The 18662-nt window shown below is 40.2% G+C and overlaps 1 protein-coding gene across 2 annotated transcripts in view; it reads right to left on the reverse strand.

Annotated features, from left to right (window-relative positions):
- Positions 1–18662, reverse strand: part of GLG1 (golgi glycoprotein 1) — a 128762-nt gene that overhangs the window by 20943 nt on the left and 89157 nt on the right. For both annotated transcript variants that reach the window (XM_074199495.1, XM_074199499.1), the window contains exons 9-15: positions 15273–15394; positions 8396–8497; positions 6988–7141; positions 5717–5854; positions 2643–2729; positions 1325–1387; positions 267–380 (exon numbers count right to left, since the gene is read on the reverse strand). In XM_074199495.1, coding sequence (XP_074055596.1) covers positions 267–380; positions 1325–1387; positions 2643–2729; positions 5717–5854; positions 6988–7141; positions 8396–8497; positions 15273–15394 — 780 coding nt within the window. The remainder of the gene's footprint in view (positions 1–266; positions 381–1324; positions 1388–2642; positions 2730–5716; positions 5855–6987; positions 7142–8395; positions 8498–15272; positions 15395–18662) is intronic.

Here is an 18662-nt window from a genome sequence, read left to right on the forward strand (position 1 = left end):
GCTCTTATTTACTGCGCCACCTAGCCACCCCACTTTTCTTAAAAGCTATTGAACCGAAGGGTCAGACAAGCCCTCTAGGAAAACTGATCACTGATTAAATCTGAATGCTTAAAACAATACTTTTTGGGGTTATTTTCTCCCATACAAGATAGGAAGTACACATATAGATACTAAAATTAAATGAAGACTGGAAAAATTAGCTTTCCCACTGCAGATCTGCTCTGGTTCTCTGTGAGAGCAGAAGGTCCTAGGTCAGACAGACTCACCAGCTGGAAGTGGGTGACGCCGATGGCACACTTCTCATTCATTTCCTTCTGGTGCTTGTTTTGGATCAGACACTCCATCAGATCTCCAGAGTCTATCTGATTATCTGCCATGTCCTGAAGGAAGGCAAAGCTCAATGACCCTCAACTTGAAAAAACCTCTCCTGGCTCAAGCAGGACAAATAAAGGTCTGGTTTTGTAAACCAAATTACTATGACAAGATGCTTCTTACAAACACAAATGTGTGTTAGTGCTCCTGCTCTGCTGTGGCTAGTATGTTGTGTTTGGGATGTTTGCCATAGCTTTGTGACTCTAAACCGCCTTCTAATACATGCTGTTATCTAGGGGCCACATTTCAAGCATGATGTGCACAGAATCAATCAGATCCTTCAAAAATGAAGGAGAGGACTCTCAGGAACGAGGACAGGAATACAGATGGAAAGGGAAGCTGCTGCTAGAAGACCTAGGACTGCTGCACTGGCAACATGTTTATTAGAATCATGAGCCATACATCCAGCCATCTATGACACAGAATCACTTAATCTTTCTCCATGCCTCTGGGACCTCTTTGAAGATTTATTCTTTCTTTCTTATTTCTTTTTTTTTTTCTTTTTAGGTTTTTGCAAGGCAATGGGGTTAAGTGGCTTGCCCAAGGCCACACAGCTAGGTAATTATTAAGTGTCTGAGGTAGGATTTGAACTCAGTTACTCCTGACTCCAGGGCAAGTGCTCTATCCACTGTCCCACCTAGCTGCCCCTTCTTTCTTATTTTTTATTTTAGTTTTTTAGTTTTTGCTAGGCAATGGGGTTAAGTGGCTTGCCCAAGGCCACACAGCTCGGTAATTATTAAGTGTCTGAGGCCGGATTTGAACTCAGGGACTCCTGGGCTGGTACTCTGTTCACTGCGTCACCTAGCCGCCCTCTTTCTTATTTCTAATGATGATTTGGTTTGAAAATCCCAAGTCAGGATAAGTTGCTTAAGTGAGAATTTTTGGGTAAAGTGGGTCCTGCCTCTTAGAAAGGGTATCCAATTTAATTCTTCCATCTTCAAAGGTCACTCACATGGCAGAAATTCTGAATGATTGGCTCACAGGCTCGCATCAACAAAGCTTCGATTTGAATATCCTGCAGGAGACAAGGTAACAGTTTAAGCTTAGAATGACCTAAGGAAGGTGGAGTTTCATTTTTAAAGTTGAGTAGCATTTGGAGGGGAAGTTATCTGAGTTTCAATTTCTGCTTGTAAATTAATCTGGATGAATCCTCCAGTTGGCACGAGGAGTTAGGATCTTCTCCACATCTATCCAAACTATAAGGAATGTTGGGAAAACGTTAAAATCAAGGCTGCCCTATCACCCTATCAGTTCCCCTCACATACAAATATAAACCGTGTTTGTACTTAAGATAAAACAAAACTAGGCAGATTTTAGAAAGATGTGGGAAGAATGTGAAATTCATGTTCCTAGAGACAAAATATTTTTTCAATAGGGCTTAACTTCTCTGCACAAAACTGCAGGTTTGGGGAAAGAAGGGAAAGAGGAAGAGAGAAACTTTTAATATCATTATCTCGAAACTTTATGGGGAAGTTTTCAAGACGTTAAATGGCTCAGAAACATATTAAAGAATAATAACTAAGAATAGCAACATCTGTCCAAATCTTAGGCCACAGGTTTGGCAATCAGATGCCCACAACCTTAAATAGAATGATGACAAATGACAATGTTTTAAGAGAATGGGCATGGTTATGACTGATAGTCTTAATCATATGAATCACTGCTCTTCTCTAATTACAGAAATATAGCAGCCATTTACAAAGTCCTACTTGTGAGGGGATTCTACAAATCATTATTTTTATGCTTCTCATAAGTCACTGTTACTAGAGTTTTTAAATGAAATAATTCTAATCTATCTTGCACCTCATTTAAAAGGTTCCCTCAGGTTTTTTTTTTTTAAATAGGAATATTATGCAAGGGTTTGATGACAGAATGGCTGATATTTTGCAGAGTGGGGCTAAGGGTCTGGAAACCTATTTATAAAAAGTTTTTAAATCTATTGCTGAAAAGTAGATAGATAAGCTGCTATCCCAGAAACACAATGTGAAGTTGCATTATAAGGAAAGCAAATTGGTAGATTCAATGAATGAAGAAGTCAAAGATCTAATCTTGGAAGGTTAACTCAAGAAGTTAGAAGGTTGGGCTGCAGATATAAATGGCACAGGAGAAGGGAAGACTCCAAAGAATAAAGGTAAGAAAGGCTGGGCAAGGGGAGAAGAGGGGAAAAGTATGCCCAACACTTTTGTGTCCTCAAAGGGAAAAATGTGTCAGAACCAGTAGATCTTGGATCAAGGCAAAGGTATTTTCCTTTCGAGTTATAAATGGCTTACCTCTGATTCTAATTCTGTGAGATTGCCCACTATATCTCTGCAATCCACAACTAAGTCATCAAGATGATCCTGGAGGCACTCAAGCTCCTACAATTAAAACAAAACAAAACAAACCCATGTCATTATGTAATTACTTCTATGACCAGTTCAACTAGTCTCAAGTCACAAGAGTTTGGAGAGCCTTAGGGCTCACTATTCACACAAAAGTCTCTAAGGCCCAAGAGCTCTCAATGCTGTGGTTTGCTCTCAAGTCTAAAACCCTCCTTGGAGCTTTCACTTGGAACTCCTGATATATTCCATGTCCAAAAATTCTTCAAATGAAAATGAATTTCAGACATTCTACTGACTAAGATTTCCTTCAGGAATAGATACTGGTAAGTAAGATGAATGTGGTAATTTTGGACTTTCCACGGATATATACAAACTGACAGGTAAAGGTCTCAAGACTGGAATGCCAAATCCATTCTTGTAATTGGCAGTCACTAAAAGGGCCAGTTTGGAAAGAAATAAGTAGAAGAGTCTAAGGAGATGCCAAAGATTTCAAGTTTCTTTTAAATTTATTTTAAAATAAAAGTCTTAATTGGGAAATTTCTATGTCTTCTGAACTAGCATCAGCGCAGGGTCTGTCCAACTGTCTGAGAGCCACACTAAGCTCTGCTAGAAATTGGAGGACTAGCCTCTGATACAAGGTGGCAAGACAGCACCACCTAGAATATTCTACCATTGCAAACAAAACAAATATGTAATGAGAGATTTAGTCAATGGGGGAAAAGGATTTTTTGAGATAAGTGTATCTCCGTGTGTAGATGCCATCTTTCGGGGGACTATGTGAAATGGTTATGGGCCACCCCTGAATCATCAAGTGATTTAAATAATTAATACCTTTCTAAAACCATGCTAACGGCAATGATTATTTTGCTACCAAATGATTTTTGTTAAGGTGAGGATGAGGAGGGAGATTATTCCAAGTATAAAGGTCAGACAATGAAATTGTCTGGAATCAGGTATTGGAAATATCTTGCCCAACAAAGAGTCAAGAAACTAGTATCATTGGATTGAAGAATACATGGAGGGAGGAGAGGAAGTGGTGCAAAGAGAGAGAGGGAGTTGTCAGAGAAAAGTAAGAGGAGAACCAGGAAAGGTGGTGTCCTGAAAACCTAAAGAGAAAGAGTTTCAAGGAGTATCATAGGCTACAGAGAGGTCAAAGAGAAAGAGATCTGGGAAAAAAAAGGTCATTGGATTTGACAACTATAAGAGAAAATTAGTAACTTTGGAGACCGCAGGTTTTGGTGGAATGATCAAGCTGAAAGACAGACTGTGGAGAAGTACAAAGAGAGAGGGAGAGAGAAAAGGAGTGGATGCTGTGGATGTCCTTCCCAAGGAGTTTAGTCACAAAAGGGAGAAGAAGCAAGGGATGACAAGTGGAAGGATTAATGGAGAGAGGCAGGGATTTTTGAGGATAAGGAGACAGAGGCATGCTTTTTGACAATAGGGAAAGACATTTGGGAAGAAACCACTCTTTATCAAAGTCAAACTCATAGGTAAGCTATCTACTTCCACTGCTTCCACTTCCTGCTTTTTCTTCTTAACCCCCTTAAAATCCTCACCATCAGATGAAGTTAACTTATGTTTAAAGTTCCCTGTTATCCCTCAACTGTTACTCCTGATCTCCTTTGCTCAGTCCTCATCCTCCCTATCATGAACATTTTCTCTTTTGAATATCCGTGGAGTCACGTCATTCTCCCAGGATGGTTCTCCTACTTGATGCTGGTGTATTATGTGTATCACAGTCCCAACCTGTCGGTGGATGCCAAGGCTATCCCATTAGGCTATGCTATTAGGCCATGCCTTTTCTTTTTCTTTTTACTAAGCAATGGGGCCGAGTGACTTGACCATAAGTTAGGTAATTATTAAGTGTTTGAGGCCAAATTTGAACTTATATCCTTCTGACTCCAGGGCCAGTGCTCTATCCATTGTGCCAACTAGCTATCCCAACCATGCCTTTTTCTTATCCACATTCTCTTACTGAATGATTTCCTCAGTTCCTCTAACTTTATTATATAATTTTTCCAACCTTATTTAGTAATTCTCCTGAGTTACAATGATCCATTTCCAACTGCTTTACTGGATATTTCAAATGGAGTAACATTTGACAAGAGACATCTCAGACTCAACACATACAAAAAGAAATCCACTCTTTATCCCTTAAAAAAATTTTTCTTCATTTGAAGCAATAGAGTTAAGTGACTTACCCAGGGTCACACAGCTAGGCAATTAATAAGTGTCTGAGGCCAGATTTGAACTTAGGTTCTCCTGACTCCAGGGCCAGTGCTCTATCTACTGTGCCACCTAGCTGAACCCCCTCTATCCCTTTTAAACCACTCCTCTCCTCCTCACTTCTTTATTATTTTCACAGAGATGACCACATCTCTTACGGCACCAAGGTTTGCAGTCCTTGGATTATCCTTGACTCTTCTGTCTCTTCAACCCTCTACTCAAATCAACTGATAAGGCTTACCCATTCTGTTGCTACATGATCTGTCATATCCTCTCCACTCATGCTGCCAACATCCAAATTCAGTTCATCCTCCCCTCTCACCTTCATTTGATCTATTGCACATATCTTTGCCTCCTGTCCATCCTTTCTCTAATTCACTCTCCAAACAACTGCTAAGTGATAACCCTTCCGTACTTCCTGTTGCCTTTAGAATAAGATACAGATTCTATATAGGCTCCAGCTCATTTTTCCAGACTAACTCTCTGCTATTTCCCTCTCAGGAACTCAGACCAACTTGGCATTTCTAGTATATGACATTCCATTTCCCAATATCTTAACCCAGCCTGTTTCATCTACCTCCTCATCTTCTCTTCTGTAGTTTCCAGTTCCCTTTAGGGGCAATGCTCCAGTCACTTCCAAGAAGATTACTTTCCTGACCATTTGGTATTTAGGAGAAGCTTTCAAGCCTCTAATAGAAATGACTTTGAGTAGAATGTAAGTTCCCTGAGGGTAAGAACTGCTTAGTGGATATCTCAGTATCCCCAGCACCAAGTTCATAAGAGGAGTTATTTCCTACCTGGCCCATCTCAGTTTTTTCACTGCACCACTTGCCCAGGTCAATAAGGCACTTGTCTTGGAGAGCAGGGTCCAGCTTCACATCCATGGCCCGTTGGTGTAGGATCCTCTGGACTTCAGCTCGGCATTCACGAGATAGCTACACAGGAAGAAGTGACATGATAGACTTTAAAGAAGTCATGGGATAAAGTCAACTAGAAGGAGTGGCTTTAATATCTAGTGCTAAGCTTTGGGGGGGGGGGTTTGAATGATTTAAAATAAAAAAAATGAAAAAAATTTACCCCAATTCTGGATCCCGTGCCCTTCTTAAATTCAAGAGGGGCATTTTGGGGAACAAGGAAGTCATGTAATTTAATCTCTGATTCTTGAACTAAAAAGTGAAGTAAAGCAGTGGATTCTTAAAATCCTAGAAGGGTTCCTTTTAGCCTAATAGTCTACCAGTGTAGGAGCAGCTAGGTGGTACAGTGGATAGAGCATTGGCCTTGGAGTCAGGAGTACCTGGGTTCAAATCCAGCCTCAGACACTTAATAATTACCTAGCTGTGTGGCCTTGGGCAAGCCACTTAACCCCATTGCCTTGCAAAAAAAAAAAATCGTCTACCAGTGAGGGGGCAACTAGGGGACACAGAGCACAGAGAGCACTGAGTCTAGAGTCAAAGTCTCATCTTACTGAGTTCAAATCTGGTTCAGACACTGAAACCCTGTTTGCCTCAGTTTCCTTATCTGTTAGATGAGTGGGAAATAGCAAATCACTCCAGTGATGAGAAAATCCCAAATGGGGTCATGAAAATTGGATGAGCTGAACAACAATAAGCACTAGGGAGGCACCAGAAGGCTCCCCCAAAAAGAGCTCCGGAGAGCAGGCCAAAAGGAGATGAGTTACAAGCAGAGGAAATGCACAAATATCATGACATCAGAGCTTGAAGGACTCCAGTTACGACTGGGTGAGGTGATGAACCAATCAAGCTCAACAGAGTCATAGAGTGGGAGTGGTATTTGCTTCACTCTGAGGATCTCCCCATATTCCCTTTTAAACAAACAATAAACAAATGATAAAGACAGGTGGGAGGATTATCTGTAGACCTCCCAAATTCTAATTTCGATCCAATCACTGAATAAAATGTATCTGCCAGAGAGGGAATTTTTTTGGTCAGATATAAAGGCACTTTCTCCTTAGACTAATTTCAATTTGGCTAAAATTCACGATAATATGGGATTAACTGATCCAACCACTTCTGAAGCTGAAAAGAAAAATAAACTATGGTCTGCATACTCTCCTGCCTTGCTCCTCAGTGCGGTAGGCATGTCTATATAAACAGGAGAATACAGCTCCGGGTGGCATAAGTTCACTGGTCTCATTCCAGCCATGGGTATGGCAGAGACGAGATGCATCTCCTTGGCACTTGCGGTAAAGAACAGGGTCCAGTCTATAAAGAAGAGGGGGGGGGAAAGCAGCTTCTTTTAAAACAGGATGTTTAAGTTCTCCTTCACTCAATGACACAATGCTCCCTGTGGAGCAGGTACTAGAAGATCTCTGCAAGTACAAAAAGACTCTATTCTTAGTAACCTTTAAGATATTACCCATTTTGAAATCTGGTTTTGGCCTGGAGAATACTGGGGTGCTCACTCAATCTATTAGGAAATCAAATGTGGACCTCCCCAGCCCCCAAGCAAAAGCAGAGTTTATGCTGATTCACCAGGGCTGGAAAGTGGAGATTTTAAGATAGAAAAAATGCTATCTATCCTCAGAGAAAGAACTGATGGTGTCTGAACACAAATCAAAGCACATTTAAAAATTTAAAAAAAATTTTTTTTGAGGATTTTTTTTTGGAGGGGGGAGGTCTATGTTTGCTTTTACAATATGATTACTATGGAAATGTTTTGCATGAGACACCTGCTCCTTCTCAAAGTGGTCTTCTTACTAAGAAGTGGGGAGAGGGAGCAAGGGAGAAAATAAATTACAGGAAGTTTAATTCTGTCCTAACTATATAGTCAACACTTTTGGAATGATGATTGAAAGCAAGAAGAGAGTAAAAAAAAAATTGCCAAATACCTTCAGAATTCCATGATTTTTATAAATGTTTAAGACTAAAATATGAAAGCTACAGAAAGGTCTAAATGATGAAGTATTTTATTTTTATGACAGTATTCTCTTAGTCAACTGTGGACAGTTTGGGTAAGTATATAGATTTCCATAGCTATATCATTAATTAACTTCAGAGAATTAAGAACAAAATACACGGAATCTTGTACTAAATGTTCTAGTAAAATAAATTTCAACAATAGCTCAAAGGTCTTTGGCTTAAACATATAAATCAATATCATGACAAAAGGAGCACCACAACCCATTTATTATCTCTTGGTCTAAATCACAAGGACCCCCTCTCTGGACAATTAGGGTAGTTAGCTAAAAGGTGAATTAAAAAACCAAGTTCTGACTTCTTGATTGTAAGAACTTCATAATAAAGGTGGTTTTAATTACTTTGTATAAAGAAATAAAAACAAATTCCCATATACTGTAATAACAATCAATAAAAACCCAAAAAAACCCACAACACTAATTTACTTTCATAAAGGTCACTCTGGATCAAGCATGCTAGCCATCCCAAGACAAGTTCAACCCTTCCCTATGATGAGAAGACAGCGAGCATTCTGTCAAAAGTTTGGCATAAGACACTTACTTCCAGTCTCGGGAGATGAAATACTGGAGCTCCAGCAGTCTGTGCTCACAGTCTTCGACCATCTTCTCTGTGTAGAGATGCTCCATTAGGCAAGAGAGGATCCTGCCCCCAAGAAGGGAGAAAAGGCACCAGCCGTCAAAACAGCACCACACTATGACTATGCAAATGCATCTCCTAAACACCAGTGAAGCACCTATTATGTGCTTACCCTGAGCTAGATCATGAGTTTGTTTTTTAAAGCGGGGCAGGGAACTCAGATGAGGGACTCCTACCAGAACCCACCAGAGGCTGATCCCCACCCTGGAGCCTCTGAACTCCAAGCATGAATCTCTGCACTACATCATGCATTTTACGGGGTCAAACACCATGGACAGAAGAAATCCAAGATATAGTCCTCCCTTCTCAGAGATGAGGACAGGCTCTGGGTGACTTGTCCAAGGTCCTCAAGGGAAGACCTGACAGACAAGGGATCTGAATCCATGTCCCATGACTCCAAATCTAGAGCTTTCTCCACGGGATCACTACAGCACTGACAGGTGAAAGAACCCAAGAAAGAAAGGAGGTGACACATAAAGTGTGCCTTGGAGGAAGAGGAGGATTCCAGGGTGGGGGGGAATCCCATGGAGGGCTGCCTCAGAGAGGTGGGTAATGACAGCACAAAGATATACATTCAGGAAAGGGGAGAACCACAGCAAAGGTAGATGGAGCCAGTCAGAAGAATTTATGAGCTACTCTTTAGACAGTAGGGAAACAGTGAAGGTTTTTGAAGAGGGAAGTGACATGTTCATACCTTTATTTTAGGGAGAGAATTTTGGGAGCCATGTGGAAGACAGACCAATGATGGAAAAGTAGAAGTAGGCTTAACAGACTAATACAGGAGTTTGGGCAGAAGATTATAAGGACCTGAAATAGTGGGACATGAAGGCAAACTGACAAAACCTGGCCATGAACTGGATATAGAGTGAGATGAAGAGGAAAAGAATCAGGAATGATTGGCAGATTGGGAAGTTGGGAGAAAACCTTAGAAGACAGAGGAGAAGAGTATCTCTTGGACATGCTGAATATAAACTGAAGATGGGACATCTAGGTGGAGATACAGAATGAGGGTAACTGGATAGACAAATTTGAGAGTTAACAGTTTAGAGGTAATTGAATAATTGAAAGTAGCTATGGGGGTGGCTAGGTGGCTCAGTAGATAGAGCACGGGTCCTGGAATCAGGAGTCCCTGAGTTCAAATCCAGCCTCAGACACTTAATAATTACCTAGCCATGTGGCCTTGGGAAAGCCACTTAACCCCACTGCCTTACAAAAAAAAAAAAGTAGTTATGATCACCAAAGAAATATATATGGAAAAAACCCAAGACAAAATTCTGAGGGGTGTGAGAATGAGAAATGAGCAATGATAAAGCAAAGGAGCAATTAAGACATGTAGGAGAAGATCAGGAAGAATAAGACAAAAATTAAAGAATAGGAAGAAAAAGAATGGATAATGGTGTCAGAGGCTGCAAAAAGTGAAGAATGAATAAATGACAATAGAACAATGGATTTAAATAGTAAGAAGTTCACATAGAGAGAATATTTAGTAGAGTGGTAGGGTGAGAATCAGTCCATAATGAGAAAAAGAGAAAACATACGATTGTCACTGTGAAAGGGAAGAAAGCTGTGTGATAGAAGCTCAAGGGGGCAGACAGAGTCAAATGAAGGTTTAACATGGTTGTGAGAAGCTCAGGCATTTCTGTAGGGTGGCAGGATGATATCAGCAAAAAGAAAAAGAGAGAAAATGATAAGGTCAAGTCAAGGTCCTCCAGGAAGCAGGAGAGGATGAGAAGAGCATAGGAAGGATGATACTGAGAAGGGAAAGGGCTTCCTTTGCTAAGAGGATCAGAGGAAAAGGAAGAAAAAGCATGGAGAAAGGTTCTGTGGTGGAGAGTAGGGGAAATGAGGGAGTCAATGAACTAGTCAGACTTTCTGTGTAGCTTTGGAAATAGCTACTTGGCTACTTGCCCAGGATAAGTAAGACATTATACTTGAGATCAGACTTCCTTTGTCTTTCTTAGCTTCTTTCATGATTCCAGCATGTGTACAATTAACTCCAATACTTATGTATACTATAGTAACCAGAAATTACTTTCATCCTAAGAGTTTAATTTTATATATGGATGAGAATTCTGCCTCCTCAACTAGACCAAAGTCTTTAAATATTGTGAATCCTAAGTACGTTCCCCTCCTCTGAAATCTAACAATTTGTACTCACTGGATGGAAATACACAATACATAATTGTTGATGACTGACTCACAACAAGCTGGAAATATGGATAATGTATTCAAACAGGAAAATATAGGGTCAGGGCACTGGAACCTCTTCTAGGAGCCTTTGTTCTTCATTTCCTTGATTAATCAATGTCTCTTAATTCAGGGTTATTTATGATCAATAAAAGAATCACCTAGAATGGTGGGCTTCCCTCAAAATTTCTCTTCCCCCCACTATCCTACTCTGGAAGGATAATCCACAGTCATAAAGGCAGTTAAGGAAAAGAGTTGGGATTCAATCCCAGGTCCCTAGACTTCAAATTCATCACTCTACATAAATTACACTGGACCAAAGTGTTCAGATCTTACTTGCAAAACTTTTTAACGTAAGTTGATTGCACATTTCAGTTATATACATTTCAAAATTTCCTCTTCCTCCAATAATTCAAGTGATATAGAATTCATTTCTTAATCTCTTAAAAGTCTTATGCCTTTATTAACATTGAATAGTTATTCAACTTTAGCTATATAGAAAAGCACAGAATTACCCAGGGAAATCCAGTTCAATCCATAAACAAAAGTTCTCTGCTAAATTTTACCCAGAGAATGACCCTTTGGCTTCTGCTTGAAGACATCCAAAGAGGGAGAACTCACATCTTTTCAAAGCAGCCCCTCATTCTCTCAGATAGTGCTTGCCATTAGGAAGCTTTTCCTGACATCAAGCCTATATTGGTAGCTTTGTAACATCCTCCTCCAGTCCCTAACCCTGGATAAATGCAACCGGTCTGCTCCCTCCCCCACATGTGACAATCCTTTAAATATTTGATGACAAGGGAGGCTAGGTGGTGCAGTGGATAAAGCACTGACCCTGGAGTCAGGAGTACCTGGGTTCAAATCCAGTCTCAGACACTTAATAATTACCTAGCTGTGTGGCCTTGGTCAAGCCACTTAACCCCATTTGCCTTGCAAAAACGTAAAACAAAAAATACTTGATGATAACAACCATCCTGGTTCAGTTCAGGTCAGGTTTCAGTTGGTCCTGAGGCAGAAGGACCTTCTTGAAATTTGGTAGCCAGACCTGTGCAGAAAGCTTGGCAGAGGCCTGACTCCTGTGTCCCAGGCCAGAGCCCACCTCCAAGCACAAGTGCTCAGCTGCCTTCATCCATAACTTGAGATGGCTCTCAAAGGCAAAGCCCCTGGGGCCTGCTAGTCTCTTTCTCTCTCCTGACTTGACTGTCTTCTTTGCTCAACTCTGAGCCCTGAGTCAAGCAGTTAAGAAAATTTAGCACTTTGCTGTCCTCCGCTCTGGAGTCTCTGGTCCCACTGTCACATTGCTGCTCGTGTCGGGCCAGAAGTCGAGCAGAGGTCACCGCTACATGTGGCCTCATGCACCCCTCCCTGCAGCCCGCTGAAGAGCTCTAGAGCAAGGTGCCCAGCTGAGCTGACCCAGGCCACACAAATCTGACTTATTTAACCTCCACAGGAAGGAAGTCCTTTGCTCCATCCACTAGTTCATTCCCTAACCCAATAGTATCACAGAAATGGGGGCCACGGTCCACATATAGACTAAATTTTTAAAATTTTTTTTTAGACTAAGTTTAAAAATGCAATATTATATTAACTCAGTGTCCACCAGGGATATTTTTAAACCTCTTTTTAGGTGAGACCTGTACTTCCTCTTCCTTCCTCCAATCTCCACCTGAGGACTTTATTTTATACCATACTGGAAAAACAGAGGTCAACAGCTCTGTTTCCTTTTCTCCTCTTCTTTCCATCTCACTGCCCCCCCCCCCCCCATCATCCTGTACTCTTCACCACTTTATTCCAGTCTTTGAGAAGGAGGAGCCTGTTCCTGTTAAGGTCAATTCCCCTCCATGTGCCGACTGAACTCCATCTCTCACTTTCTCCTGAAGACTTCCCTGCTGCTTAGAATATGCCAAGATATCACTTCATCACTCTTAAAGAGTCTTTCACTAGAACTTAATAAATCCTGAAGCTTTTCTACTCTTTTATCAGTCAAACTGTTAGGGAAAAAACCCCAGTCTTTGCCTGTTGCCTCCAAGTCCTGGCCCCTCACACCATCACTACAATCAGATTTCAGTTCTCACAATTCAACTGCGACAGCTTTCTCCAGAAGTACAGGTACTCTCAGGGCCAGATCTGAGGCACTCAGATACTAAGGACAAGTAACTTTCTTTCATCCTGGTCACCCCCTCTTCTCAGCTTTGGTGACACTACTTGGTCCATGCCTTTTTAGTATTCTTTGATGGCACATTATGACCCCCTACCTGCAGGTTTATTATTGACAGGGTCTGTCCTTAGTACTCTTTAGACTCTTAAAACTCACAGATTTAATGTTTGCCCTTTGTTTTCTTTTTTGCAAGGCAATGGGGTTAAGTGGCTTGCCCAAGGCCACACAACTAGGTAATTATTAAGTGTCTGAGGCTGAATTTGAACTCATGTCCTGACTCCAGGGCCGGTGCTCTATCCACTGCACTGCCTAGCTACCCTTGTCATCAGGGAGGTGATGCCATTACATGCAGATAAACTGGATCTGAATGAAGGGGATTGTGCTATGTCACCAGCCTCACTTTCTCCTTCAGAGTCAACTGGGTCCAGTGGTCAGATGTGAATCAGGACAACAGGATATGGCCTTGGATGCGAGGCAGTCAGGGTTAAGTGACTTTCCCAACTAAGGTGCTCTATCCACTGAGCCACCTAGCTGCCTCTAAATCTCACAGATTTAATGATCACCTGATGCCTCTCAGATCTATATCTCTAGTTCCAGGAGCCTTTTCTGGGTTCTAGTCATGCCTCCTGCAATGGTCTATCAATGATCATGAAATGGATAACTCAAAGATGTTTCAAATTCAATGTCAAAAAACAAAACACAAAACCAAAACCCAACACTCATTATCTTTAATGCTGAAATCATATCTCTTTCTTCCAACCTTACAAGTTTTGCAACCATGGCATTATCCTTAACTTCTCATTCTCTATCATTTTACATATCCAGTCATTAGCAAAATCTTGCCATTTTTACCTCCACCATCTCTTTATCCATCTGTGTTAAAACTGAATCTTGTTCTAATCCCCATGATTGCCTTCCCCATCTAGTCAGGATATAGCATAAAGGGTAAATGGCAGGAAATAAAATTGTATTATAGTGTGTATTATATGTTAACAAAAAAAAAAATCACAGCTGGATAATATGTGGAGTATCAGGGGTAGACAGCTAAACTGTTCTCTCTAGGCCTTCTGGTCCCATGGTATATAATTCTCAGACAAATTTCAGAACTCATCAGTAAGAACAATTTGAGAGGAAATACACATTAACTTTTCAAGATTCACCAACAACACTGAGAAGATTTATGTTAATGAACCAATCCCAGGGTGTTGTGTATGTGTGTGTGTGTGTGTATGTATATATGTATGTATATATATGTATGTGTGTGTATATATATATATGTAGGTCTGTCCCCTGAAAAAACCCTATAAAAATAAAATCTCAAACTCTTTCTCCCCCAAGTTCATGCTGCTGAGTGCTACTAACATTATATGAACAATACTTTCTGCTTCTTCCTCTATCCACTCTGTCTGCCACCTCTTCCTGGTACCTTTGCTCCACTTGTCTCTAATATTTTACTAAAATGGGATTGTAGGGACAGCTAGGTGGCACTGGCCCTGGAGTCAGGAGGATTTGAGTTCAAATCCGGTCTCAAACACTTAATATACCTGTGTGACCTTGGGCAAGTCAGCTGCCTTGCAAAATAAAAAACCAAAACCAAAACAAAATGAGATTGTAGTCCCACTATCTGCTATCGTAATGGGATTTCCTATTGAGTATCCAAATAATCAGATATGCCTACCTCTATTTCACAATTTCATGAGTTAAGTATCAATTCAGTATCCCTTTCATTAGAACTTTCAGTGCTTCAGTTTCTTTATAAAATGAGGGCTTGGAACTCAATGGCCTTTAAGGCCACTTAAAAGTTCTAAATCTGGTCTTTTCCTACTAGTAACATGACTACCACCTTAATTCACATGCTTATCACCACTCTCAATTAGATTATTGAAAAATCCTAATTGTTTTCTCTACCTTAAATCTTGCCTACCTATGCCATCCTCAAGAAGAGTTAATAAAGTGACCCATTACTTTTCTCATTCAATAAACTACAATGATTCCCTACTTCCTCTATGATCAAATGTTTCTTTTAAAGCATTTCAAGTTATTACATCCCGTCACAATTTGGCCTTAATGTAACTTTAAAGTCTCAAACTGCATTCATATCCTTACTATAATTTGCTCTCTGACTAAATAATCCTTCTTACTCTCTTTTGGAATCAATTCCTTGTTCATTTTCTCATGAAATTCCCTACTTGATTTTCAAGATTCACTTCAAACATCATTTGCTCATTCAAATACCTACAAGCCTTGTAGGACTCCTAACAGCTGTTGATCTCCCTTGCCCAGACTGTTTTGCAGCTTTTCTATACATCCTTCTAAAAGGGCAGGGACTCTCCCATTATCTTTGATGTTCATGGACTCAGCACAGTATAGTAGGTACTTGACAGATGACTGACTGCTAAATGTAACACGACTGTATATGGTGAAGAAGGCACCTACATTGGGTCTCCAGATCGTATGTGCTTGCAGGCCGTCTGTATTACAGATTCACAAGCTTCATTCAAAGCTCGATCAATGCGGTAATCTGCACCAGGGTCAGTTTCTTGAATCAGTGTTTGAAGCTAGATAAGAGTAATTTGAGAAAGTAAAAAAGTTACTGAGTAAGTAGAGCAGATTGATGCCAAAAACAATGACTAACATTCACTTACTGAATTTCAATGTCACTTTTTAAAATACTGTTACTGATCTTTTGTTTTTATGTGACCTTCATTTCTCAATATCTCTCTTCCCCTCCTAGAGAACTGTTTCTTCAAGCAAGGAATAAAGGAGACAAAAACCAGTTCAGCAAAATTAACAAATGGCTCAACAAAGTCCAACAACCTATGCTATGTTCTACTCTCTGCCAAGAAGGGAGGATGGGCCTTCTTAGCTCACTTTCAGCTTGCTGCTGGTCTGCTTACTAGAAGTTCTGGTGTGTGCAGTTCTGTTGCTTTAGTTTCTGGGCCTTTTTCCAAGCTTCTCTGGATTCCTGATATTATTCACTTAGTTTATAGCTAGTAATGTTCCATTACATTTCTGTGTCAGATTTAGTTTGGATGTTTCTCCATTCATGAGGCAGCTTACAGTTCTTTGCAACTTTAATCCGTCAAAATTATAATGTTGACAAATATTTTGACTAACTTCTAGGTGCTATCAAATAATTTCTGGCTGGTGTCTCTCTTTTGTTTTAGATGCTGTGAAGATCCTTTGCCTATACAGATTAAGTCATGGCTGAATCACATTTCAAATTTCCATTGGACAAGGTTGTGGAAGAAGGAACAAGAATTTGTGTATACGAAGTAGATGGGTATGGAACAGTCTATTATCAGTAATCTACCATGTTCCAAATAAGCACTAGAGATAAAACAAAAAAGTGCAAAAGACTGCCCTTGCCTTCAAGGAACTCACAATCTAAAGGAGAAAACAACTATATACAAACAAGCTATATATGCAAGGTACACAGGAACTTAATGGAGAGAAGGCACTAAAGTTAAGAAGGAATGGGAAAAGTTTCCTATAGAAATGACAGAGGAATGAATCTGTTGGAGGGGAAAAGATAGAAGGGGATCACTTGAACAAGTAGTAGTGTTAAGTCTTCGTCAGAAGTGAGGTCACTTCACTGATGAGAGAAGGATGAAGGAGGAGAGTTGGCAGAGGGCAACAGAGTAATAGGAAATGAGAAGAGAAAGATCATGGTAAATGTTTTTTCCCCCCTTCTGTAAAATATGAAGAAATTCACTCAAGAGAGGAGAGAGAGAGAGAGAGAGAGAGAGAGAGAGAGAGAGAGAGAGAGAGAGAGAGAGAGAAAGAGAGAGAGAGAGAAACAGCTATAGGAGGTTTGAGGAGGGATGAAAAGGTCTGAAAGAGATCTGTAGAGAGTGAGATCATGAGTTAATAAGAGGTGGAATAGGAACATTGCTGAGATGAAGGGAGAGGTAAATTGAGGTGATGTAACCAAATCTGTAGTGGACCCAGTCAGGACAGTTGTATGATTTCCTCAACCTCTCTTCAGGCATGAAAATGATGAATGATGGGAAGGATCTAAGACCAAGGTGTGGAACAATAAGAAATATATAAGGAGATTAGGAATTCAAAACTGGGGGCGGTTAGGTGGTGCAGTAGATAGAGAACCGGCCCTGGAGTTAGGAGTACCTGAGTTCAAATCCGGTCTCAGGCACTTAATAATTACTTAGCTGTGTGGCAAGCCACTTAACCCCATTGCCTTGCAAAAAAAAAAAAAAAAAAAAAAACTAAAAAAAAAGAATTCAAAACTGGTTCACCAAGGAGTCAAAATGAGAAAAAGAGAAGTAGCCAGCACAAGGGAAGATGGCTTGGGAAAAATCTAGAGACTGAATATCACTGAAGATGAAATAGTAGGGTAAGCTTTTTTGAAAGCAGAGGAAAAAGTGGAAAGTCAATGGGTTGTGATCAGATGAAAGAATTTCACAATTCATTAGGTTCAATCAGTGGGTAATAAGTTGAATTTGGAGAGCATAAATTTGGGGAGACAGAAGAATATGTGAAGAACAATTTCTAGGTCAGAACTATACTTCTTGTTTGAAGACCAGGATCAAGGACAATTAAAGAGATCATCAAGAGGAGATCAAAGTAATCCATAGCCATATGAAAAAATGCTCTAAATCATTAATTATTAGAGAAATGCAAATTAAAGCTTCTCACACCTCTCAGATTGGTCAGTATGACCAGGAAGGATGATGATCATTGTTGGAAGGGATGTGGGAAATCTGGGACACTATTACACTGTTGGTGGAGCTGTGAACTCATCCAACCCTTCTGGAGAGCTATTTGGAACTATGCCCAAAGGGCAACAAAAATGTGCAGACCCTTTGACCCAGCAATACCACTACTGGGTCTATACCCTGAAGAGATGAGGAAAAAGGGTAAAAACATTACTAGTACAAAAATATTTATAGCAGCCCTGTTTGTGGTGGCAAAGAATTGGAAATCCAGTAAATGTCCTTCGATTGGGGAATGGCTTAGCAAACTGTGGTATATGTATGTCATGGAACACTATTGTTCTATTAGAAACCAGGAGGGACGGGATTTCAGGGAAACCTGTAGGAGTTTGCATGAACTGATGCTGAGTGAGATGAGCAGAACCAGAAAAACACTGCACACCCTAACAGCAACACGGGGGTGATGATCAACCTTGAAGGACTTGCTCATTCCATCAGTGTAGGGACAATTTGGGGCTGTCTGCAAAGGACACTACCATCACACCCAATTTGGATCAAGGTACAACATGGAAACAAAGTAAAGACTGACAGAGTGCTTTCTGTAGGGGTGGGGTGGGGGGAGGGAAGCAAGATTGGGGGAAAATTGTAAAACTCAAATAATATCTTTAATAAAAATAAATTAAAAAAAAAGAGAGAACATCAAAAGGATTAAGAAGGACCAGGAAAGACTAGGGAGAACTTGTAGAAAATTCTAGAAGAAAATGATAAAGGTAGTTGGAAAGGTAAGATGAGAAAAGGATTGTGGAGAAAATGTATTCTGAAATTGGTAAATGGGACAAATGGGTAAAACAGATCAAGAATCTTCATAAGACTGAAGGGGATGAAGTTGTGGAGTTGTTATTAAGACACTTAAAGCTTTTTGAGATATAAACTACAAACAATTTAAAAAATAAGCCTGAAAATCGACATTGCTGTATGCAATGTTTTTATTTTTCTATACTTTGGTTTCAAATGCAGCTTGGTTTCTCCCTAGAAAAAAGGAAGAGATTGAAAGAATGCCTCTTCATATTCTAGGCTGCAGAGAAGCAAAGTTTCAACTTAAAAAAAAAAGGAATCTACAGTAGAAAAGGGGAGACTATGATCCTTGTAACAA

The sequence above is a fragment of the Macrotis lagotis genome, chromosome 1, assembly GCF_037893015.1.
Source record: "Macrotis lagotis isolate mMagLag1 chromosome 1, bilby.v1.9.chrom.fasta, whole genome shotgun sequence".
Lineage (NCBI taxonomy): Eukaryota > Metazoa > Chordata > Mammalia > Peramelemorphia > Peramelidae > Macrotis > Macrotis lagotis.